The following is a 24,967-nucleotide window of genomic DNA, read 5'->3' as shown; positions in this document are numbered from 1 at the left end:
GAAACTCATTCGGTTTATCTCCTTTGTGGACTACGGCTTGTTTTCCTCCATGTGATATACATTTATGGCTATACAATAGCTTGGGTGTGACTCAGCGGCAACAGATATGTGTGACCTAATTCAGGAAAGGGGGGCAAGTAAGGTTCAAATATATAGCAGAATTCCTCATTCTTCTGCATGGGAGAAGAACCTAATACTGTAATATTTCCTGTATTAGGCATACTTATGCAAAGAAACCTCTCCCGATAAATGTCCCTTTTCTAGCGGGGTCGAAGGTGAAGATGGGAGAGGCTGGTGCAGTACTGGGGAATATTGTTTTTTTTTTTTTGGAATGAGGATGGAATCTTTCAGGAGCAGCAGACATGTGTGCAACATGGGCGATGTATTGTGGGGGAGATAGGATGTGGTTTTTAATACTGAGAGAGAAGGGATGGTTAGGGTTACTTGTGTCAATATGTAGTGTGGGATCCAAGTTTAGACAGAGTTAAACTTTTAACCAAATGAACCGTTTCTGAAGCCATTTCAGGGAAGCCAAAGTTGATCAAACCCAGAAGGCCGGCTCAGCCACAGATTGGGAAAGGAAATGTTGGAGTATAGTGGAAAACACAGAGATGCTTAGATTTAGTAGACCTTTACTATTAACCCCTGTGTTGTATCCCAAGTCTAGCATGTGCGCATAGAGAAAAATAAGCAGATCTGCAACATGCACAGAGCCGTATGCATGTCGAGAAACCTACACATACTTAACATGAAGGTACGATTAATTTTCAATGAGCGCTTCCATCTGCCTGATACCCCGGGTACACATCAGGCAATGTATTGGTTGATATATCATTACGACATGGATCTGAACAATATATTGTCCATATCACTCAGTGGGCAGTATTCATTTGTTCCTTCCAGCACCTTTACGCTCCTGTTGGGTGTGCTCACTACCCTGGGGGGTGCAAGCTGAAATGCACGAAAAGTCACCTGTTTGCGCACCCAATAGTTTGGTCGGCTATACCAGACCATAATAAGCATGATAAAGATCCATTGAATATCGCCTCGTGCACTTCCATCGCTTTAAATGGGTACGATATAACAAATGAATACCCCCTAGTGCAGTGATGGCTAACCTTGACACTCCAGCTGTTGTGGAACTACACATCCCAGCATGCCCTGCATCAATTTTAGTATTTGGCCATGCTAAAACTGATGCAGGGCATGCTGGCATGTATAGTTCAACAGCAACTGGAGTGTCAAGGTTAGCCATCACTGCCCTAATGTGTACCTGTAATTGCGCTCTCCTTGGTGCCATCAGCGGGTTATTCCCCGTGATGTGCTGCACATCAGATGGGCCGACCTCGATGGCAATATACAGGTGAATGCAGTGGATGATGGTATATCGCATCGCTGTACAGTATACTGTACAGACATATACACTGTATAATCCAAGGTACTCCTACACACTTGTGTACACCTACTTTAGGCGCATTCACAGCTCCGATTTCGGCACTATGCACCGGCAAACATTGAACTGGGTGCTTAACCCCGTACTAGTTCATACACACTGGACGTTTTTACACAGCGATGATGGGGAAAATCTCTGGGCTGAAAAATGCCATAATCGAGAACTCTGTCTACTGGAGTAGGGTGTTATTCTATATTGACTGCAAGACCCAATCATAGGTGGTGCTAGGTGTATTTATGGTCAAAATCTTATATAATCTCTGGCTCTCATTTTAGGACGATCCGGAATCTGCTTTTCTTACAAAATGGTAGATTGATGAATGTGACAATTGCTGTGATCTTATAGCTTGAAATAATGGGGCAGATGTATTAAGCCTTAACAAGAGATCAATTCAAGGGTGATAAAGAGAGATAAATGTTCAGCCAATCACCTGCTAACTGCCATGTTACAGGTTGAAAAGAGTCAGTAAGGAGCTGATTGGCTGGACGTTTATTTCTCTTTATCACCCTTGCATTTATCTCTTGTTAAGGCTGAATACTTTACATCTGCCCCATTGTATGTTATACAACTATAAGGGCCAGGTTACACACAGAGTACTATACATGCCTTTTTCTTTTATGGCCCCCAATTACTCAGTACCATGTAATATTATTTACTCATAGTGCCAGCTTAATCTGTTAAACAAAATAGTAATCTAACAAAACTGGGTAATAATGGACTGGCATATAGCTAGAAAGTCCCTGCTTACAATCCATATGGAAATAGGCAATGATACACAAGTACAAGTGCTACACGTATATTGGTCCAGTCACATTGCAGAGGTTCTTGGTGGCCAATGCGATCTAGTTACACAGGAATGCTGGCCAGGGGTAAGTGGGATGTGTGAGTTTAGATCTAGAACATACTGTATGTAAAGTTTATATGTGGACGGTATATAGGGGCTGGGATTAGGTAGGATTAGCCTATGGAGGTGACGTGGGTGGTTCTGGAATTTGATTAGCTAGTCTAAAGTTGCGAGTTGACCTTGAAGGTTTGGAGACTAGGAGGTTATTGCCACATAGTTGGGAGTAACCGTGAAGCAGGTAATGAGTGTCGACTAGGATGCAGATATAGGCCCTTATTCAGATCTGATCGCAGTACAAGTTTGTTGTCAAAATGGGCAAAACCATGTGCACTGCAGGTGGGGCAGATGTAACATGTGCAGAGTTAGATTTGGGTGAGTTATTTTGTTTCTGTGCAGGGTAAATACTGGCTGCATTATTTTTACACTGTGATTTAGATTTCAGTTCAACACACCACACCCAAATGTAACTCTTTATCTGCACATGTTACATCTGCCTCACCTGCAGTGCACATGGTTTTGCCCATTTTGAGATCAAATTTGTGCTGCGATCAGATCTGAATAAGGGCCATGGTGCAGAGTGGAGGGTTCGAGCTGGGAGATATTGTTTAGATAAAGTGAAGAAAAGTATAAAGTGAAGAAAAGTATATTAGTTTGGTTAAGCGCTTTTGTATAAAAGTATTTTTATTGACTTCTGTAAAATGCAGGCAACTTATGGAGAGAATGAGTTTTAGTAGGGTCTAGTGTTAAGACACCCATACACTACCGCCATTTGGGCCGTTTTCTCCCATTCCCAACGGAACAGGCCGAGAAATCATCCCAAATTGTGTGTGTGATCTCCCCACAGGTCCGATGCGTGGTCACATGGTCATGTTCACCAGCATGCAGCTCTGACCTCCGACCCCCCCCCCCCCCAGCGGCAGGGAACAGGGGTCGCATATGTAAGGACCGCATGTAATGTATCGCATGCGACCCTGCCGCCCGGGACCTTGGGGATCGACTGGCCATACACTGCAGTAGTGTATGCCCCATCCTAAGATTTGGGCAGATTTTAGATAATTTCTGAGCTATATCGTTCATTATATCGCCCAGTGCGTGTGTGCTCTGCCCGACGGCTAATACGTAATCCCTCCGTCATCTGTGCATGCACCAGGAGGGAGCTGATCATTAACATGGGCCATGCTCCACGCTTTTGAAGACTCCACAGCAGGCATGTCCAAACTATGGCCCTCCAGCTGTTGTGAAACTACAATTCCCATCATGCCTTGCCACATTTTTGCTATTGGGGAATGCTAAAACTATGGCAAAGCATACTGGGCTATGTAGATTCACAACAGCTGGAGGGCCGCAGTTTGTACATGCCTGCTCTACAGTATTGGCGTGGAAGAAAGGTTTGCATAGGACAGTTTCAGATGGTGCCCTCCTGGATTGATATGGTATCTGCCCTGATGGGTAATCCGTGTTCTGCCACTGAAGCTGGTACAATTTTATCACAATGTTTGTAATGTAAATTGCCTCAGCAACCAGCCATATATTAGATGTCCACTAGATGGCGATGTAGGATTGCATTTGCTATAATTACAAATTGGGTATTAGTACTTTTTCATTGGCATTCATAAAACAGTTTAACACAATAACCAACATGAATTACTACAGATGTAGTCATAATACATACAGTAATGTGTAGGAAGTTATAGGGTGAGGAAATTACTGTAAAGGAGGCCATAACAGTCTGAAATGTGATCTGCCCTGGAGTCACTTAGAAAACTGAACGTTAACAACCACATGAAGAAAGTGCAAGGTCACATACACTTGCCCACAGTCTGGTGTATACTGTCATGAAGTGCTTTTGTTTTGTGAGTGGATACTTTTTATATTGTGCAGAGAGCTGATTATACCCCTTGAGTAGGTCACTGTGCTTAAACACTATACCTGGGAAGCAGTTCCAGTGATCTTACCAGCAGATGATCGGCTTTGAGGATGGCTTTGCCTAGCTCTGCACTACGCAAAGCCGCCCCCCCCCCCCCCCCCCTTTCTGTCGTCGCTGGGCAGGGGGAAAGCGGCTCAGTGTGTATGGACCTTAAGCTCCAAAAGTGATAAAATGGAGAGTGATGCTTAGTGCATCTGGCCCACTGTCCCTCCCAGAGCTGGCCGCTGTGGGGGAGTTTTAGCGCGTGTTCCAGTATGGGTGGTGTATTGGCATTAGCATTGCTTCCTCACATCAAGAAGGCTATAGGTTTGTTTCCCACCATGACCCCAACTGCTTGCATTGGTTCCCTACCGATACTCCATTTTTCTCACACAACTGAAAAATATACATGTAGGTTAATTGATTCCTGACAAAATAAATGAACGTGTGTGTGTGTGTGTGTGTGTTTGTACATGTAGAAGTATGACAGAATGGATGTGCCAAGTGGTTCTGCGGGGTTCATTCAGTTGTAGTGTGCAGGGAGTGTCTACGCTGTGGGGCATGTATGGGAGCTATTCAATGGTTGCCTGGGACAGCTCCAGGTTTACCTGCGGTAATTGGCTAAACCTGTTAAAATTCTGGGTTTGAGCATGTTTGGTGCCCAAACTAAAGACTTTTAACACTTCTTTTATTTTATCCTCCCCTGAGGAGGCTGTGAACAAAATAAATGTGAATGCTGTAGCTAATGGTGTGTGTTTGGAGCAAGAATTGGACATCTGCGATAGAAGCCCATTCCTCTAAATGCCCAGCAGGGGGCACGTGCAACAATTAAATCTGCCCCTATGTCTCTGTTCTGGAGCCGCTTAACTGCGATTGCACTGATTAGTGTTTTACTAATTTGCTAGACCTATATATATGGTGCCAATTTTGGGGCTGGTTCAAATGCTGCCCATGCCCCCTGCTGGCAGTCTATAGTAATGGGCATCTATTGGAGCTATGAAATTTTCACTGCTGCAATAAGGACACGTCATATCTTAGGGCGGTGAATGGTATCGTATGCTTTACATCAGGCATGTCCAAGCTGCGGCCCTCCAGCTGTTGTGAAACTACACATCCCAGCATGCCTTGCAATAATTTTAGCATTCCTTAATAACAAAACTGTGGCAAGGCATGATGGGACTTGTAGTTTCACAACATCTGGAGGGCCATAGTTTGGACATGCCTGCTTTACATTGTATGCAAAATGACGGCATAAGACGCATAACATGCGTTCTAGCTGAATTTGCATGCAAAACCTTTGCCTTTACTCTTTACTTTAAAGTGGCTAAACCAGGCATGTCCAAACTGTGGCCCTCCAGCTGTTGTGAAACTACTCCCAGCATGCCTTGCCATAGTTTTAGCATTCCCTAATAGCAAAACTGTGGCAAGGCATGATGGGACTTGTAGTTTCACAACAGTTGGGGTATTAACAGACCGCTTACAGTCACTATTCCCTGGCAGAAGGACCATAGCCCTCCCTTTAAATATTATTTAAAGACTGCTAGTGCTTGGCAGTGGGGGAACTACAGTAAGTGCAGAGTAAAAATAATAAATATATTTATTAGGCTTATCGATGGCACACTTGGTCATAGGTGTGAATAGCTGTTTTTTTATTTTTTGTAAGTGCATTGCTAGAACACACAATATAATTAGATTTGGAGGAATTTAGTGTCCTGACATTGATGTTCTGTGCCAGCATCACAGGTTTTTCCTTTACACCCCATAGAGCTGCAAGAGGAAAACTTGCCATGTCTGACTACTGTAATCTCTGAATTGATTTCACTTGTTTTTTTACATATCCCATCAAGCAATGTTTCTACTTTTCCCTTTAATTCCAGGCAGGACATGTGCTCTGAAACAGTCCCTGCAAAACAATGACTCTAATACCCCCTTTCACACCTGCCTAAATTCCCGGGTTGGGCTCTGGAACAACCCGTGACTAGCGCTGGTTTGAAAGGTTCCTGGGAAAATTTGTCAGGATTTCAACCCTGCTAGATAGCAGGTTTGCTCCCGGGCCCTTCTTGGACTACTGGCTGGTGTAAAAGCTACTCCCCTGGCTTCCCGGTTTAAATGTCACTGGCTGGGTGAGGTAACTGCTGGGGATGGAAATGCTGGGTGCCCCTCCCGCCGCTGGCGAAACAGAAGGCCGTGGGGTAGGCGGGGTTTCTCTCTTTGCAGCTAGTCTCCCACGAGTCTCATGCAGCCCTGGGGACACCCCCCCCCCCCCCCCCCTCACTGCAGCCCAGTTCCCGCCTGCACAGCCAAGGGGACAGCTCAGTGCCCAGACCCTCAGTGAATGATAGCATATGCCGAGTGTCGGCATTGTGTTCTGGCTGCAGTCAAAATGTCGACATGGGTTTTTCACTTTTTTTGTTTTGTTGAGGCGACAGGTAGTATTTCATGCCTTACCATCCACAAGGGCGTGGAGGAAGAGTAGAATAGTGTGCCGAGCGTAATGGTACACTTGTCAACATTCGGGACAAAAAACTTATGTTGACCTTCAGTGGTCGCCCCAGTGTCGACCTTAATCATGTTGACCCAATGACCCATACCCCTCTAATTTGAATGAATCTGTAAAATTACAACACCGTCTTGTAGCATGACATGGATGCCTCTATTAACCTATGCTTGGCAGGGTCTGGTTACACACCTTTGCGGACATAGGGCCTGATGTACTAAGCTTGAAAAGTGATAAAATAGAGAGCGATAAACCACCAGCCAATCAGCTCCTACCTGCCATGTCACAGGCTGGGTTTGAAAAATGACAGGTAGTAGCTGTAGCAGTAGTGACATGGCAGGTAGGAGCTGATTGGTTGGTGGTGTATCACTCTCCATTTTATCACTTTTCAAGGCTTTGTACATCTCGCCCCTAATGGGTTAAACCACATGAATGCTAACACCCCCTTTTAAAAAATCAAATAAAAAAAGTTGTAATTCTTTTTTGATGGCATGTCCCATACATTTCCAAACAATACATCGCACTGTAAAGCCCCCCATCGCTGATTGGCTGAGAGAGAGGTCTCAGCCAATCAATGGCTTGCTAGTCATCTGTATGGGCTTTTTTTTTTTTTTTTCAAGTTAGTGTGTTCCTCCCGGCTCCCGCCGCTGCCCGGCAGCCAGCGTCATCCTCCCTGCCCAGCGCGCTGCTCCCACTGTCACCCTCCTCCTGCCCGGCTCCCTATGCAGCCTCCCCCTGCTCGGCTCTCTATAGCCGGCACCCCCCGCCCGCTGTCATCCCCCGCACGGCTCCGGGGCTGGGCTGCACATAAGATTTAGCAAATCTTATGTGCAGCCCGTCCGACCTCCCGACCCCGATCCGATGCGCACGGGACCGCGGATCGGACGGGGTGTCTGCAAGTGCGATTTGGGCCGATTTCACGGCCCGATTCATCCGAATCGGGTGAACTCGTGCCCAAATTGCATAGTGTATGGGGGCCATAAGAGTGATAACTCCTACAACGAAACCGATTGTTAGAATGTTTGGTGGGAACGAACACATAGGGAATTATTTGTCCTATTTTCAATTAGTTAGTGGCTCAAACAAACCCTAAACAACGTAGCAGCAGATAGGTGTGAACAAGCGCTTAATGTGCCATTTAGTCCTACAGACGTCCACCCTGAAGCACAAATAGGTTTAAGAAGAATTATAGAAGGGGGTCAGGAGACCAGAGAAAGCTTTTGTTAGTTCAGATTCCTGTGACATTCTTGGTGTATGTCACTTGGTAATGCTCTGTAATGTGTCACCTTGTGGAACCTTTAAATACAATATTTCTTTTTATACCTCTCTGTTCTCTTTAAGTTTATTAGGAGCCTGGAACATCCAGACTAAAAAACATGTTTGGAAATCCATTACTGAGACAGAAGTTTCTCAGTATCGCTGGACAGGAATCCTGTGCAGTTATAGATTGCCTATTATAAATCAGAACCAGACTGGAAGGGGGCTCATGGTGCAGTATTATTTCATTTCTCTGCCACAGACACACAAACACACAGCAATTTTTAACAAACGCCGCATGTCTGAACCCTGGGTCTGAATGTAATGTCTCCCCCATAAATAAAGCGGCTAGTTTTCCTGACCTGCAGCCAGCAATGTGCGACAATCTGTTTGGGAATCGGGGAAATGAAACCTTAAAAATTAATAATGATCATTTTCAGTCGGGATTGGGATTTAAAAATGTGTTTAATATCCCGGATTCCTCGGCCCTGAAGGCACGGGATTGGGGCATTGCCCCAGTATATTATTAATGTATGTAAGACAGGAATTTCTAACCAGTGTGAACTACAGTATTTGCTGTCAATGGTTCAGCAATTGTCTGTTTTTGTTCAATAAAGTTTATTTTGAAATGAACATAGTGGATGGGGGGGGGGGGGGGCATGGAGTGAAAAGCATGGTTTAGCGCACTGAAGCCTGAAAATCCTTTTATAATCCTAAGGGCACCCTGTATACATACCAGATGCTCTCCTATTGCCTCGGAGGTGCCTGGAGTTGGGACCCTGACTTTATCATATCCTTTTGGCTGCATCAGGACTCCTGCATGCAACACTAATCTGAGCTAAGTCCTTAGATTTAGCATCCGATCAACTTCGACACTATCGTACATCTGCGTGGCTTATGTTGCTGAAGCCGGATGCCCGAAGTCCTAGCAAGAGGCCAGGATATCTCTGTCCTCTGAAGAGCCTGTCCTTGTCCTTCTCTGAGAAAAGGAGATCACCACCACCCCAAACAGAATCAGACTGTCAATTACTGACTGACTGGTGCTGTACTGATCAGGCCACGGGTAAACAAACTAATAAATGAATACAATAACCTATTTACAAGTGTAGGCATAGTTGTAGTATTTACACCTATTGACTAAAAGGCCCCCATACACTATGCGATTTGGGCCCGATTCTGGAGGATCGGGCGAAATAGGCCAAATTACGTAGTGTACGACATCCGATCTGGTTCTGTGCGCATCGAATCAGATTCGGGGGTTGGATAAATCGTATGTGCTGCTGCCAGTGCGGCGGGGACCGGAGAGCAGGATCCGGGGGAGCTGCGAGAGAATAGAATAAAATCCTATTGAAAAGACTGGGTGGCTGCTGATTGGCTGAGAACTGAGCCGCCCAGTCTTTTCAATATGATTTTTTTTCTATGCTATCCCAGACCCTGCTCTCTGGTACCCGCTCCCCTCCTGCATCTACCATGGATTGTGCTCTCCTGCCGCTACCCCGCCTGCAGCTCCCCCGGTTACATTTGATAAATCGGATGTGATGTAAAAAATGGCACATCAAGTACCAAATCTTATCAATCTCTTCCGGGGGAGCTCAGGGGAAGTCAGGCTGACTTGTCCTTAGGACAAGTGAGCCTAATGTATGGGGGCCTTAAGTTTTGGGGGGGGGGGGGGGTGTGATCGGTTTCTGGGAGATGGTGTCAGACGTGCACTTATGTTATTGTCACATTTATATTACCTCTAGAACACTGTGCTCTTCAGTCTCGCAGCTTGTACCCTGCACTATAAACCGTCTGTGCGACGGAGTCTGCTTAAGTTTATAATGTATTTAGAGCTTTTATTTTGAGCGGTTTGGACACCTGTCTAAAATATTGCTGTTGGCATTTTTAAAATCCATTCAAGTGACTCTACCCTGTATATGCAGAGAGCGAGAGATATTTACAGCAGTCTCCTACTGGGGCCATGGGAAATGTTGTCGCTGCCCCCCTGGCTCTCTGCTCTTTTTAATCAGACCATGTAATGAGGTATTGTTTCACTGCTGAGTTTTCAGGGAATGATTGGCAGAAGTGCCCCCACCCTTCACTCCCTATTCACTTGTTTTGCTTCTGCTGCAACACAATGTCCATTCACTGTTTGCTGCCTGATCTCACAGCCAGACACCAACGTCCGGCTTTCGCTTTACTCACGCTTTGTGAATACAGATCACATTTTAGCCACAAATAAAGGTGAAGTTTTTGTGAGATTATCTTGTGCGAGTGGATGAGAAACCTGCATATTAATGTACGTTATGTACTTGGTATTCACAGCTTATCTCTTCCCCCATCTCTCTTTCTTGTGACCAGATCCTTTGATTTATTCTTACACTCCCTATGGGGGAGTTTTTGCTGTATTCGCTTCCTAGTCAATACCAGACTAGAGGAATGCTCTCGGCGCCTCCTGAGCATTATATAATATGTACTGCATTCTGGTGTGTAAGTGCACACGTGTAATTATACACCCAGGTATTTGGTTCAACCTGATGCCCAGGTTGGGTAATGTCCCCCTACAGAGATTAAAAGCATTCACGCAGAATGTAATCTGTAGAAAATACCTAATATTTACATGAGACCATGCACAGTTTGCCTGTCACTGTGCGCTTTATAAGTGTTTCCTGTGATTACACAGTCTGACTGTGGACTATACATGCAGGTGGCTTAATGCAGGCTGTCTAATAAAACCAAATTATATGTGTGAGTGGCACAGAGGGAGAACAGTCAGACAAATGGCACTGAAAGGACTTTGACCTGGCAGTTGGACAAGGGAAGGTATCGGAATCCCGGCACTTAGGATGCCAGCTGTCAGATGACCGGGATGTAATCGGCAGGTCGATAAATAGGTGGAACACTATTGGACGAAATGGTGAAAAGGTCAACGCATACAACAGGTCGGCTTGAAAAAGGTATTTTTCATGGCTCCACTTGTTGACCTAAGCCATGCCGATTATAATATAGTTGACCCTATGACCCATACCCAGATGACCTACCGCCACCAGCAGGCCGCACTTCTGGATTTCTCATCTACATGCAGATGTATAGATATGGGGCACTCGGCTTGCATTGAGGGCACTCACGGGTTCTGGGGCTTCTGAGCTGTAGTAAAAGTACAAATAAAACAGGCAGACTGTAGTCTGACACTCAAAAGAAGCCAATTCTCAATAAGCAAGACTGTGAATCTGTGCAGAACCTCTTGGAAGTAAGCACGGGGGTGTGTGTCATCCGCGGACATCAGAAGGGGCGGTTCTGGAAAGCAGCAGCAGAAAAGCGTTAGAGGGAAGGAGGGAAACATGGAGAACAAACTCTATATGATATGTTTCTGTGGGTGAGGGGTTACAAGGATAAATATATTAAGTAAACACCCACTGCCTTTCCGTTGCATTTGCCGTCACTTCAAATGTTTTGTGCCCCCGCGTTGCTGCTGTGCATGTGCAGTCTGCTGACAAAAAATTAAGCACCCATTTTGTGGTAACTTGTTGGGGTCTTGTAATTTTGTCTAATGAGATTTCACTGCAAAATTGTTTGAGAACCTCTGTTCTAGATACCTGATTGCTGCATATAATATTTGATGAGAATCTGTAGTTTTCTGAGCATATCTGCAAATATTAAGTAACCCCCAAATGTCCCATGGAGTGACCAAAGCAGATATCTTCATATTTGCCAACAACATACATAGGTTTCCATGGGAGCTGTGAAGCTGTAAGAATTACCATGCTCCAGAATGCAAAGTATTCCAAAGATTGGCCCCTGCAGCTAATGCCATCTGAAGATGAAGATCAAAAATGACCCTGCAGCTAATGCCATCTGAAGATGAAGATCAAAAATGACCGTGAAAGGATTCATCCAATACCCTCTCTGGCAATGACCAGCACAATAAGCAAAACAGGACTATCTCTGTCTTTTTTTTTTCAGGCTGCATACTGTAATCCTTTATCCCTAGAAGGCAGTGGTTCCCAAACTTTTTTGAATCACGGCACCCTAGAGTATCAGAGTATTTTTCAGGGCACCCCTAGGCCAAAAGTTTGTTACCAAGAATAAAAAATAATAATAATTTAATGAAATAAGTTGTGCTTAAATGTTATCCTTAGGTCCAGTTATGTGGTGAGGAACATGAATTACTTCTGTTTATCCACATATTTTATCATTGAAAGCCACAAGCACTGATCTTGCCCATTACATTGACCATAAACAATTTGAATTGGTTCTGGACCACCAACCTGAGGCACCCCTGCAAGTGCTCCGAGGCACCCCAGGGAGCCTAGGCGCACAGTTTGGGAACCACTGCTATAAGGTACATGTAATGCCTATTTTTCCTCTTGCGCCTCTGGCACTTAACATAGAATCTATATGATATGGGGAAATTTGAATAATTAAATATTTTATGTAATTACAGCTTTAGCTTTGCCTGCGCGGTAACACTGCACTTAAATGAATCTGCCCTTTAAGCTAGACCCACAGGTCGATGTAGCTGTCAAACCCACCAAATCACTCCATCGTTTTTAGATGTAGATTTTTGATTCTGTGCCATTTCTGGTGTAAGGGAACCACAGCCAGCCTTTGTGGGTACAGCTTATGATCACACTGTACACCAGAAAATGTATTATTTTTTTTTGTTTACCAATAGTTTTCATTGCCCTGCATGTTGTGGTGCCCCACATACTGCATTATTGGTTAATTGACCTTTATCGTCTGTCATGTGCGGTCAGCTTTACTGTGCAATAAGAACATAACAGTAATTTGATAATGATGTTATGAATGTCCCAGTCACCAGGTTTTAATCGAACCTCTGTAGAAACAGCTGAAACAAAGGGCTCTATGTACTAATGTATTTAGTAGCTGTATACGAAGCGGCTCTATAAGAAAATGGAGCTGCTCTAATCTCTGCCACCAGTGTCTCCAATAGCGGATGGTCGATCTCTACCTTTTATTTTATCCCTGTGCGACATGGGGAAGGTCGACAGTCAAAAGGTAGACATTGGGGTTTTCTCTTTTTCTTGTCCCGAATGTCAACACATGGGCACTAAAAAAGTGCACCTCATCCCCTCTCATGGGTCACTGTGCTCGCCATGCTTCGGGGGCAAGGTGCTTCGCTACACCACGCCCTAGTGGATGCTAGGGCTAGAAATACCGCCTGTCGGCTCCAAAAAAGTGAAAAATCCCCTGTCGACCTTCTTGCTTGTCGACTTAGTTGTTGTAGACCTAGTGACTGTGTCCCTTGTGTGGGTCCCTAGCATTAAAATCTGATCTGCTGGCTGTATTTATAAAAATGATCATGTAGAAGTACTCCCAGCACCACATTGCGGTGTCCACAATTCACATTTGCCACAGTGCCTTCCATGCTGGTGTTGTAGCTAAAAAAAAGGCTGTGCAATCAAAGTATTTACCAGAGGAGTCTCTGCACAGTGCATGCGCTCAAGTCACTTGGTGTGTCAGCTGGTATGTCTTCTATATGCTGGATAATGGACAGAAACTGGTTACTCCGGGCGACATCACCTCTTTTCAGATATTGGTAGGATGTTCTAACATCCGCTGCCCGCTCTGCCGCCATTCCCCGGCTACCTCATGCATACCAATCGCATATGCTCTAACCCTGGGGTAGCCAACCCTAGTCCTCGAGAGCTACCAACAGTGCATGTTTTGCAGGTCTCCTCACAGAATCACAAGTGAGATAATTAGCTCCATCTGTGTATCTTTTCAAATGTGTCAGTGATTAATGAGTGCAGCTGGAAAATGTTGTCTGGAAAATGTGAACTGTTGGTACAGTAGCTCTCGAGGGCTAGGGTTGGCTACCACTGCTCTAAACTATGCGATTAGTAACACATAGGACAGCTCTTGCTATACGGAGACCCAGGAGTCCCTCTACGCATGCGCAGAGTGACCACACCGGCGGCAATTCCCTCTGCAGCGGTGACAGGGGATTTACCGCATTTGAAAATGTGATAAAAATCCTGATAACTGGAGCTTTACTGCATTTTCGGTTTAGACCATCCCACCATTAGAGCCTTTAGTAAATGTACCCCTATGGCAGGTGACCAAGCTCCTTGGTGCATTCACAGACCATAAAATTCACCACTTTCCTGGAATTGTGCAGGTGCATTGTTGTGATGGAGAGGGGCACCACGGTCCCGAGTTCTTGGACTGTGCCTGGAGATTTCTTTAATTCAGTGATTACATTTCACAACCAGTCAGTTAGACTGTGTCTATTCTACATATGCCCTATATACCCAGAAAGTTATCGTGTCTTCTGGTTGAAGAATTGGGCCAGCTGCCCAATACGGCAGTGATTGCGGCCAGCATAAATGTTTCTGCAGCTTATCAGAACGGGAGATATGAGGTTTTCTTACAAAGAGCAGACTTCCTGACTGTAATCACATTGGAGGTCACCGGCGGCCAACCTCTCAGCCACACACTAATTCACTCATGCCAAGTCTTGATGACATTTGACCAATTTCCATTGACTTATTGCAGCCATGTGACCGTGAATCCCAGTGTACAATTTCTAATGATATGGTTTATATTTATAATGATATGGCTAATGATCTGTTACTCAGAAGTGGATAGAGGAAGTGCCGGTGCTGTGTGACAGAAGCAACGCGTGGTGTCAGTGCTGTAATTGTTATTATAATGCTCCTGTCCCTGAGTTACGAGGCAGGCCGGATGGCTCAGTGCATGGGAATGCAGGGCATGTGTGTACAGATCCTTCCCACTATCTCAGCTGTTAACCTCCTCCTGGGCAAAAAATAGAGCAGCCCCCTCCTGGGACACAGGCCAGAGACTCTGTGTTTACAAGGGAAGCGATTTGGGAGATGCCTCTATTTGTGTGAGGAGAGAGAGAGAGAGAGGGGAACAGTGCTCTTTTTAAGAGGAGTGGACAACCTCACAAAGGAGAGCCAAGCCTCACACAGAGGAGGAAGCAGGCAGGCAATGCCTTGGATATGACTGCCCGTTCTCCCCTGTCCTAGGACAGGGAAGGGAGCACCCATCTCCGGGGAGATGGCTCTTGGCATAGTGTGTCCAGTGCTAAAACATGTGCTGACTCTGCCATATTCCAGTGTGCGCTCTTAGGTCTACCCAGAAAACCTGGTGTCTGTGCCAGGAAGCTGGCGGGGGAGAGGCAGGATGACACCCTGGTTTACCTGTTCTTCCAAGCACAAGGTACATGCTACATGCTTACAAGTAGTTTAGTTTGTCCGTTTCTTTGGCAAATTGCTCCCATCGGGGACACTTGGCAAATGAGGAGTTTCTTATTACACTACTGTACTTTGTGTGCTGTTATTATCTTACTGTATATGTATCTCTACCAAAATCTACGCCAGTAGCTAAAAATTCCTAATTCTAGTTTATATTTTATTGAATGCTTTTGTCTACTCCACTAATTGTTTTTTTATGTGTAAATGTTGTGTCCATATTACAGCTGTTCCTCTGCACTTGTCTCCTCGGAACTTCATTACGATAGTGATTTGTGTAGCTTTTGTACCTGTCTACTGCATTTGTGTATCTGCATAACTTCTGCCTGCTATAGGTTATATGTGCACATTGTACTCTGTGTGTAGGCTGTGTATCATTGTTATTAGAATGATCAAAAAGGCTTAGTCAACTTTTCATATGTGTTTAAATCATGTTGTCCCCTAGATTAATCAGGCAAAATGTCTCAGCACCGCATGTGTTTTAGATTTTGTTTTGGAGAAGTGGAAGGCAGAATCCATTGTTTACCAAATAGCGTAGAAAGTGCACTGGGTGCAAAACAAAATAGATGTTGTGCTGAAAAAAATCGGTTCGGTCTCCCATAAAGTAAAACTTTTTTTGTATGGAAGCACAGATTCAGTGAGACCTGTGTGTATTCACATTCGCATCCCCAAAAAACCAGCAGTTATCTAGGATTTTTTTTCACCTGCTTGAGTCAGGTGAAACAAAATCCCCCAGCAAATTGCAGCTTGTGCCAGCTTTGCACGGTTCAATAGGATAGCCCATGGCGATAATCTTACGCACGGTAATATGGGTACCCCCCCATAGATTCCAGAATGTCTTTTATTACTAATGTCCTTTTTGCTTTTCATAGTATGTTTTTGATCTGTCGCATCAGTCTGTGGTTTGCCTACACATTCTAGTTCACACAGCAAGCTCTGCCCCGTCACAAAGTCCTGCTTTCAGATGTAGAATGTACAGTCGAGGATTGGCAAATCGGCATGCACATGGAGCGACTCCTGCTTCATTCCCAACATTGCAGATACAACAGATTCTAAGGGGTAACATTACTAAAGCTTCTAAAAGTTAAGTGGGGATGTTGCCCATAGCAACCTAACAGACTATAGCGCAATCCTTTCTGTTTCATCCAAGACAATAGTAGGCAGAATCTGATTTGGTTGCTATGGGCAGCATCCCCACTTTTCAATTGTATAAGCTTTAGTAAATTTACCTCTAAGGGCGGGATGTACTATGTACTAACATATGTGGCTGGCATCGCGGTGCGGTGACGGAGGCCCCCCGCGATACCTGTACACTGGTGTGCGGGGGTCTCCGTCACCTCCCTGCCGCCACGCTCTCCCCTCACGCCGGGGACAGCTATGCATGCTGTCCCCAGCGCTTCCTCCTCCCCCCTGCAGCCGGAAGGATGTCCGGCTGCTTCACTAGGGGGGAGGCAGGGCTTACCTTCCGGGGTCCAGGAGGACCCTTCAGGAAGGTAAGCCAGAGGGGGGGGGGGGTCGGCGAGGCGGCGGGTTTGCGTCGGCGGGCGGCGAAAAGAAGCCCATAGGCTTCTATAGGGTATCGCCACCCAAAGGTGGCGATACCCTTCACTGCGGTATCATTTTTGATACATAGGAAAATGCGGTAAAACCGGGGTTGATAGAATGAGCACAAGTAATAACATTCTGGGACCATTCCATGTCACAGAACCGGCACATTTGGGTAAAAGTCCCATTCTACAAATAAGGAATCTAGAACTTTTAGCATAAACCTTAAAGTTTATCCCAGTAAAGAAAAAAATACAATTTAAGTACGAAAAAACAAACATGCTTGTGACGGAACCTGACTCCTTCCACGGTAATATAACCTTTTAAAGTTTTGTGAAATTAGACCAAACCAATGTACGGCTGTGATGGCGCATACACACTATGCGGTTCCAGACTGGTGCCGGCATCGCCATATGCATACATCCTTGCCGATGAAGGGTGGTTTGGGGACCATGCCCTCGTTATCAATCCGCTCCCTCATCTGTACATGCGCAGACCATGGAGGGGGTCGTTAGAGACCTGCTGGAGGTTCGCATTGTCCATTGGTTCAAGCATACGCACTGGGCACTTGTAATCAATATCACTCAGTGGGCCAGATGTACTAGGCTTGAAAAGTGATAAAATAGAGAGTGATAAACCACCAGCCAGTCAGCTCCTACCTTCCATGTCACAGGCTGTGTTTGAAAAATGACAGGTAGGAGCTGATTGGTGGCTTATCACTCTCCATTTTATCACTTTTCAAGGCTTAGTACATCTTGCCAATTGTGTGGGCTCAAGTCACAGTTGGTTCTTTTATTTATATTAGAAATAAATGCACTAATGTGTACTACTGTGCACTACTAATGCAGTAGTGTCAAACTCATAGTTCCACGACAGCTGGAGTGCCATATGTCCCAGCATGCCCTGCTACAGATTTTATGTAATGGATTGCTAAAACTGTAGCAGGGCATGCTGGGACGTTTAGTTCCACAACAGCTGGAGGGCCATGAGTTTGCCACCCCTTAATAATATAAATGTTTCGAACACATACATAAGTTGAGTACTTTCCTATATATTCCTCCATGCTATATGGTGCACACTATATAGTCAAAATCGGATAGTAAGTTAGCAAGAATTGCACTTTGTTTAGGAGGCTTGCGATGCCAAATACCGATGTGTGGCATCAGTGTCACAAGTGCAGGGCCAAATAGCAAGATCATCAAAATCACAAGTGCAGTTGGCCAAAATCGCATAGTCCAAATGGGATAGTCAGAATAGTCCATTAGCCTAAATCGCACCATCTGTACACACCTATACAGTTTGTCATGTGACTTTGTTTCCAACAGTAGCTAGTATCATTAGGGTAAGCATTTGTAGAATAAATAGTGTTGCTACAGATTTCTTTACCCAGTATAGGAGACGCTGATGTGTTTGACACCAAATATACGTTGAAAAAGCAATGTTTTTGTAAAAAAAAAAGTTTGGTTTAACTATCTATGGACTGGTACTTCATCAGCAAATAAACATTGTGGAAAATGTAGTAAATTGTCCATAGGAGCCCTCAATCTCTTTCAATTAATACTTTTTAGGACATTTGCATAATTTTCAGTGAAGAAGATTCATGCAGTTTGGGATGTTCTGGTCCCACAATGTTATGTGGAAGTTGGCTAAAACAGGCAATTATAGTTTTTGCTTCTAGCTGTTATAGGGCCTGATTCTGGCTCACTTGTAAAAGCAAATTCTCTCTTTAAGGGCGGGCTGTACTAAGGGGAAAATCCGGTAAAACCCCCGTTTTACCGCATTTTCCTATGTACTATTACCCGGCCGCACCGATTTTCGCCGCAACCCTGCCGCCTCGCCGACTTTACTCTTAAAAGTGAACCAGAATCATGCCCATAATTTCAAGCACGATGTTCTTATTCAAGCCCCTCCTGCTTTTAATTTGCATATTTAAATTAGAGGATGTTTTTTGTTAATTCATTGGTAGAGTCCTATAAGTTTTCAAATCTCTCTGAATCCTGAAATAGACTTGGTGCATCTTCTTTAAGTTGTACATTTACACAAGCACACATGACCATATTCCAGTCATGGGATGTAGAAGAGCATTGTCATCGATGAGTCATTACATCATCATGCAAATAGTAAACGCTATAAAGTGTTTTTCTTCTTTTTTTTTTTCTCCTCAACTATAAAAATGTATTTATTCCACAGAAGTTGGTGATGTGGGAAGTGTCATTAGGTCACTGTAACGTGGGAGTTAAATGCTGTGGGGTTCATATCAGTATCCTGGCACACAGGATCCCAACTGTCAGAATGCCAAAAAACAGCATCTCCACTCTCATAATGACTGATTTACATTTGTATTTTAACCCTAACCGCCCCCTTCCGCAGCCTAACGCTATTCCCGGTACTTTTTGTCTGGATGCCGCTCTGCATTCTGACCATCGGGATCCTGAGAGCCCGCATACTAATGACATTCCCCACTAGGTGCAAATTCAGATGACACCTGCTCTAGGGAGGACCTAGACTACACCAGGAGCACTTCTTGAGGCCCCGCCTATAAGATCTCCAGTGGCACGAGGTGCAAAAGTGAAATCTTGTCATCAAAATCCAATCTGAGGAGTTTTTATTAAGTTGTGTGGAGTACATATAGAAATGTTTCTCTACTGAAACCTAGCATTGAGGCACAATCTGGGACCAAATCCTCAATTGATACAAAATGTCCTTTTTCAGAGTAAAATGTAGGGAAACCAATAAAGTAAGAGTTAAAAGTGGCTGACTTGTACTTGTTAAGAGGAGAATAACATGACCTACTATACGTTATAATGCGTATTCCTGATGACCAAACCCTTTTAATAGCTAGTTCTTGCACCTATCTGTTTTGTTATTAGTTCTGGACTCTATGATTGCAATTCTTTTGCCATCACTAAAAGTATTTTTCTCCTTTTCCAGCAAACTGCCGACTGGGGCAAATACGATGAGCGTTTGATGAGAGGAGCAGAGAGGGGCGATGTAGAGAAGATTTCATCCACGATCACGAAGAAGGGTGTGAATCCCAGCAGGCTGGACTTGGAAGGCCGCTCCGCGTGAGTTGTATTACATATTGTTATATCATCGTACAGGAGAGAAATGTTCCTTATGCTGTAGATCAGGGGTAGCCAACCCTAGTCCTCGAGAGCTACCAACAGTGCATGTTTTGCAGGTCTCCTCACAGAATCACAAGTGAGCTAATTAGCTCCACCTGTGTATCTTTTAAAATGTGTCAGTGATTAATGAGTGCAGCTGTGCAGCAGCTAGGTTATCTGGAAAATGTGAACTGTTGGTAGCTCTCGAGGGCTAGGGTTGGCTACCACTGCTGTAGATGGTCTATATAACACAGATCTAGAAACACCACAGTATGGGAGGCATGCTCCTTCCAATGGAGATAGCCACATAGATCAGTGGTCAGGGAACAGGGGGAAATTCCCCCAAATGGGGTAAAAATGTAATTCCTGGGTGTAATGGACGGTCAGGCTGCCAAGACACAGCCGGGCTTGTGTATGAATCTATTTTTCATTTCATATAGATTCTATATGCGTGCCTGGCTGTTTGTGTTATAGTGCTGTAGTGTACAAAGACCTGATGCATGCAGTGCAGTGCGTCAGGCCCTTGTGTTTAACATGCTTCCCTGTGTGATGCCCTGGCCCCACCTCCAAGTGCAATCCGTTATTTTTGGCCAATAAAGTGCCTGATCCCATGTGTTATCACGGCTCTGACGGCTGCTTATCACAGATTATGCTTGAAGTGCCTGATACACCGAAGTATAATCCCTGATAAATGGCGGCATTGGGGGGAGGGGTGAACCGCATGGATAACCCCATTGTACGATCGGAATGAGCTGCATGGAGGTTATGTAGCATCACAGGGCCATGCTCTGAGAGCTCTGGAATCTGGAATCTCCTATAAAACGGGTGTGGATCAGTTGGTCACCAGCAAGTTGTTAGACAGTCATTAGGTCGACATGTGTCTAGGTTGACATGTGTTAGGTTTACAGTCAAAAGGTCGACATGGGTTAGGTTGACAGTCAAAAGGTCGACATGGGGGTTTTTCACGTTTTTTTTGCCCGACAGTCGACATGAACACAGGTTAAAGTGCACCGCGACCCCTCGCATGGCTCGCCATGCTTCGGGCTCGCTGCGCTCGGCACGCTATTTTATTCTCCCACCACGCCCTAGTGGATGGTAGGGCATGAAATGCCGTCTGTCGGCTCAAAACAATTAAAAAAATCCCCATGTCGACCTTTTGAACCTGTCAACATAGACTCATGTCGACCTAATGACTGTCTAACAACTTGCTGGTGACCCCATGACCATATGCCTATTAGACACCGCTGAAATGTAATACTTGTAATACTAAATTCTATCCGTATCCAGAGGATCTCATCTTGCCAGGAGTCCCAGTGCTATCCTGCATGCTTGTTCTGTTCTCAGATCGGTGTTTGTTTGCTCACACTGAGCACTGAGTTTCTTTGCCATTTATGGAGACAGAGATATCTTGCAGTGGCAGCGGGAGGCGAATGGGGCCATATTGTGCCAATTATTTCACCTATGCATGGGAAACTATAAACCCCATCACACACTGGGATTACTATGCTGTGTACACCCGGGGGGTGGGATATTGAGCGCTGGTGACACCGCTACGAAAGTGACATAAGCCCTGTTACAGGCAGGTGGATCCAAGCCAGAGTCCCGTGTGCCTACCTGCTGTTATTTTAATGAATGATTTAAAAGGCCAGTGACCAATTGTATTTGTAAACCGTATTTCATACAGATGACTAAAGTGGTGAGTATCTGTATATCATCCACTCATGGGATGGTCCTGCCTATAAACCTGGGCAGGATGTGTGTAAGTACGGCGTTGTTTATTTAGTTCTTTACAGGAAGCCTAGTAAAGCACAACACACTGAAGCATACGTCATTCCTTAATTATAAGGTGCCCTGTTTAATACATTCCCTGCAGTTTATTCACTTGAAATTTTTATTATTGTTTTCATGTATGTCTTTTTTTATTTTATTTTTTTCAGTTTCCACGTTGTTGCTTCAAAGGGTCATCTGGAGTGTCTGAATGCCATCTTATTACATGGGGTGGATCTCACTGCTCCGGATGCTGCTGGTATGTTCATCCCTGGATGGTCTGTGTCCTGGACACAGCATTCTATGGGCCAGATGCACTAAGCTTCAGAAGTGATAAAATGGAGAGTGATAAACAGCCAGCCAATCAGCTCCTACTTACCATGTCAGAGACTGTGTTTGAAAAATGTCAGGCAGGAGCTGATTGGTTGGTCATTTATCACTGTCCATTTTATCACTTTTGAAGCTAAGTGGCCCTATGTATGGCGTTCCTCTCACACCTACTCTCACCTCAGTTGAGCTTTTCTGATCAAACTTTTACTCGCTGCAAACAGCAGGTTCAATGTAATTATACTGTTTCCTTATGATTTAGGGGGAGACTTATCAAAGTTTGGAGAGGGATAAAGTCTATAGCGATTAGGTACTAACCAATCAGCGCTTAGCTGTAAAACAGTCAGTTACATGGAAGTTAAAAGCTGATTGGTCAGTTGTTTTATTTCTCTCCAATTTCACGCTTTCCCAGATTTAATGAATACCAATACATGGGCATCTAATGTCTGAGGTGGCATAGCTGCTTCACTTTTCTGCTGGCAGAAACACTTTCAGAACAAAATGTGTATTGTGCAGTATAAGACAGACCAAGTGGGAGCTTAAATGTAAAAATGGAGACTGTAAACTCTGTACGCTGCTTTAAAATTGTCAGTACACCTAGATGCGTTTTATGCTTTTAAATTTTATTTAATTTTTTTCAATCTAAATATGTAAATGTTTTGTCAGGGAGAAATGCGTTGCACCTGTCAGCGAAGTATGGCCACTCCCTATGTTTGCAGAAGCTACTGCAGGTAGGTGGCGCTGTGTCTATTGTGAAGATCTGAAAATCAAATGTCATCATTCTCTTTGCTATTGTTAGGCACATTCTTCTACAAGATTAGGGATAGTTTTCTAATTGCTCATGTAGGTGTACATTTTGTATATATCACAGAAGGAGCAGTTGTATCTTCTGCCTGTATGTCTATACCTTTTGCCTTGTACTACAACCTATATAGTAATATAGGCAATGCTTAATATTATGTCAAAAAATTACCTACAGTAGCCACCTATTCTAATTGGCTTTGCATCATGTAAGCGTTACCAGAAGGGAAGTAAACATCGAAACATAGAATTTGACGGCAGATAAGAACCACTTGGCCCATCTAGTCTGCCCCTTTTTTAAACCTGTTACCTCAAACCATATTTGATCCTTATTTTTGGGGAAGGATATCAATATGCCTATCCCAAGCATGTTTAAATTGTACTACTGTATTTGCCTCTACCACCTCTGTTGGGAGGCTATTCCACTTATCCACTACTCTTTCTGTGAAGTAATTCTTCCTCAAATTTCCCCTGAATCTTCCTCCCTCTAGTTTCAGTGCATGTCCTCGTGTTCTGTTGCTCCTCTTCCTGTGGAGAATGTCTCCCACCAAGTAAAGCTATTGAATCTTTTATCTCTTTTTGGATAAGAGCGAACAATGATCCCACTCTTTCCCACATACTGCCCCTGTCATTTCCTTCCTCATAATCATGTAGCGGTGCTCCTCGTGGTGACTAGATAGCTATGAGTAATATTATAGAGCAGACCGTTCTTTCCCTTGCTTGACTTTTTATATTCAACATAAAAATGTATTTAGAGAGCTCATGTTTTCTTCATTTTCAGTTCAACTGCCCAACTGAGAATGTGGATCTGCAGGGCAGGACAGCGCTGCACGATGCAGGTGAGAGAACAGGTTTCCTAGCCTGTTGGGTCCCCCCCATCCCAGAATCAGTTGGTCATTTTTAATTGTTTTTGGAATTAGATTTTAATTCACTGCCTTTGACGCGATTCAGTGCCCCACTTCTGAATCTATGTTCTGCTTTCTTCCTCTTGCACAGCCATGTCCGACTGCTGCTCCAGTGTGCAGCTTCTATGTGATCACGGCGCTTCAGTAAATGCAAAAGACTTGGTGAGAATTCCAGAGAGCCGCATTTCCTTCACTCCCACTCTGATCTCCTGATTAAATACTTACCCTCTGCTCTCTACTTCTTTCCTCCAAAGGATGGAAGAACACCACTCGCTTTGGCCACACAAATGTGTCGTCCAGCAATATGTCAACTCCTGATAGAGAAGGGGGCAGATATCAATGCCCGGGACAAGCAAAATAAGTAGGTGTAGGAGAGAAGTATTATCTAGGTACTTTTGTTACTATGGGATGCGTCTCTTCTATATTATTTTCTAGTAGTCCTGTGCCCCGTCAGCCTCAACCAGCTGTTGCTCCTGTTTTAGCTGCACCTTCCCTGTGTCGGCTCTTCACCCCCGTCCTCTTCTCTCCCACCGCATGCATGCTGGTCCAATTGTCTGATAAAGTTGAGTAGATGTGTATGCCTATATAGTAATTGCTATTTCTGTTCCACAGGACGGCTCTGATGCTTGGGTGTGAATACGGATGCAGGGAGACTGTGGAAGTGCTTCTGAGAGCAGGGGCTGACGTTGGCCTAGTTGACTCCTTGGGACATGACTGTGCCTATTACAGCAGGATCGGCGATAACCTTGATATCCTGTCCATGATCAGGACAGCGGTAGAGAGCTCCCCGAGAGGTGCCAGGTTTTCATATTCTGTAGAGTGATCTATTTACAGTGGATGCCCTTCAAGAGAAGTTCTTAACTGGTTGTATCTTCCCACAGGGACCGAGCCTGTACGCAGCATGGTGTCCCTGCGTGCGGTGAGTGAGAGACATCAGACTCTGTAACGTGCATTTAGAATCGCCAGTTTCATATAAGTATCTTGTGGATAATGGCAGAGGGTAATGTTAAGATTCCCCTCAGCATTTTTTAGTTAATGCTATCCTGCCCGTTATTAACCCCTTTTTTTTTTTCAGAAGAACTTTCAGTCATAAATAGATCCTGTGGAAACCTATATAGATAGATATTAGTGTAGTGTAATTACTACCTGTAGATATTGTTTGTCATGTGGCTTTCCATGACCAGCTTTTATATGTACCATCCAACAATATACATTGTGCTGTACACAGCAATAGAGGATGAGATGCTTTGTGTACAGCTGTTCCCAGCACACCCTGCAGTCTGTTTACTGTCACCCAGCCCATGCCTGAATATATTGGCTGTACTCTTGGTGGTTACAATCCAA

The 24,967-nt window shown here is 44.5% G+C and overlaps 1 protein-coding gene across 2 annotated transcripts in view; it reads left to right on the top strand.

Moving 5' to 3' along the window:
- The window catches only part of UACA (uveal autoantigen with coiled-coil domains and ankyrin repeats), a 48,277-nt gene that overhangs the window by 13,517 nt on the left and 9,793 nt on the right, over window positions 1–24,967 (top strand). Inside the window, exons 1-9 of one of the 2 annotated variants that reach the window (XM_083184425.1) lie at window positions 14,800–15,142; window positions 19,651–19,784; window positions 21,761–21,849; window positions 22,584–22,648; window positions 23,500–23,557; window positions 23,715–23,785; window positions 23,878–23,984; window positions 24,236–24,417; window positions 24,505–24,542. In XM_083184425.1, coding sequence (XP_083040551.1) covers window positions 15,107–15,142; window positions 19,651–19,784; window positions 21,761–21,849; window positions 22,584–22,648; window positions 23,500–23,557; window positions 23,715–23,785; window positions 23,878–23,984; window positions 24,236–24,417; window positions 24,505–24,542 — 780 coding nt within the window. In that variant the 5' untranslated portion in view covers window positions 14,800–15,106. Of the gene's footprint in view, window positions 1–14,799; window positions 15,143–19,650; window positions 19,785–21,760; window positions 21,850–22,583; window positions 22,649–23,499; window positions 23,558–23,714; window positions 23,786–23,877; window positions 23,985–24,235; window positions 24,418–24,504; window positions 24,543–24,967 lie in introns of those variants that run through there. The other variant, XM_083184424.1, reaches the window with a different exon arrangement.

Source organism: Crinia signifera, chromosome 4 (assembly GCF_055691185.1).
Source record: "Crinia signifera chromosome 4, ASM5569118v1, whole genome shotgun sequence".
Classification (NCBI taxonomy): domain Eukaryota; kingdom Metazoa; phylum Chordata; class Amphibia; order Anura; family Myobatrachidae; genus Crinia; species Crinia signifera.
The sequence above is the reverse complement of the archived record's forward strand: the minus strand, read 5'-3'. Positions and strand labels throughout refer to the sequence as shown.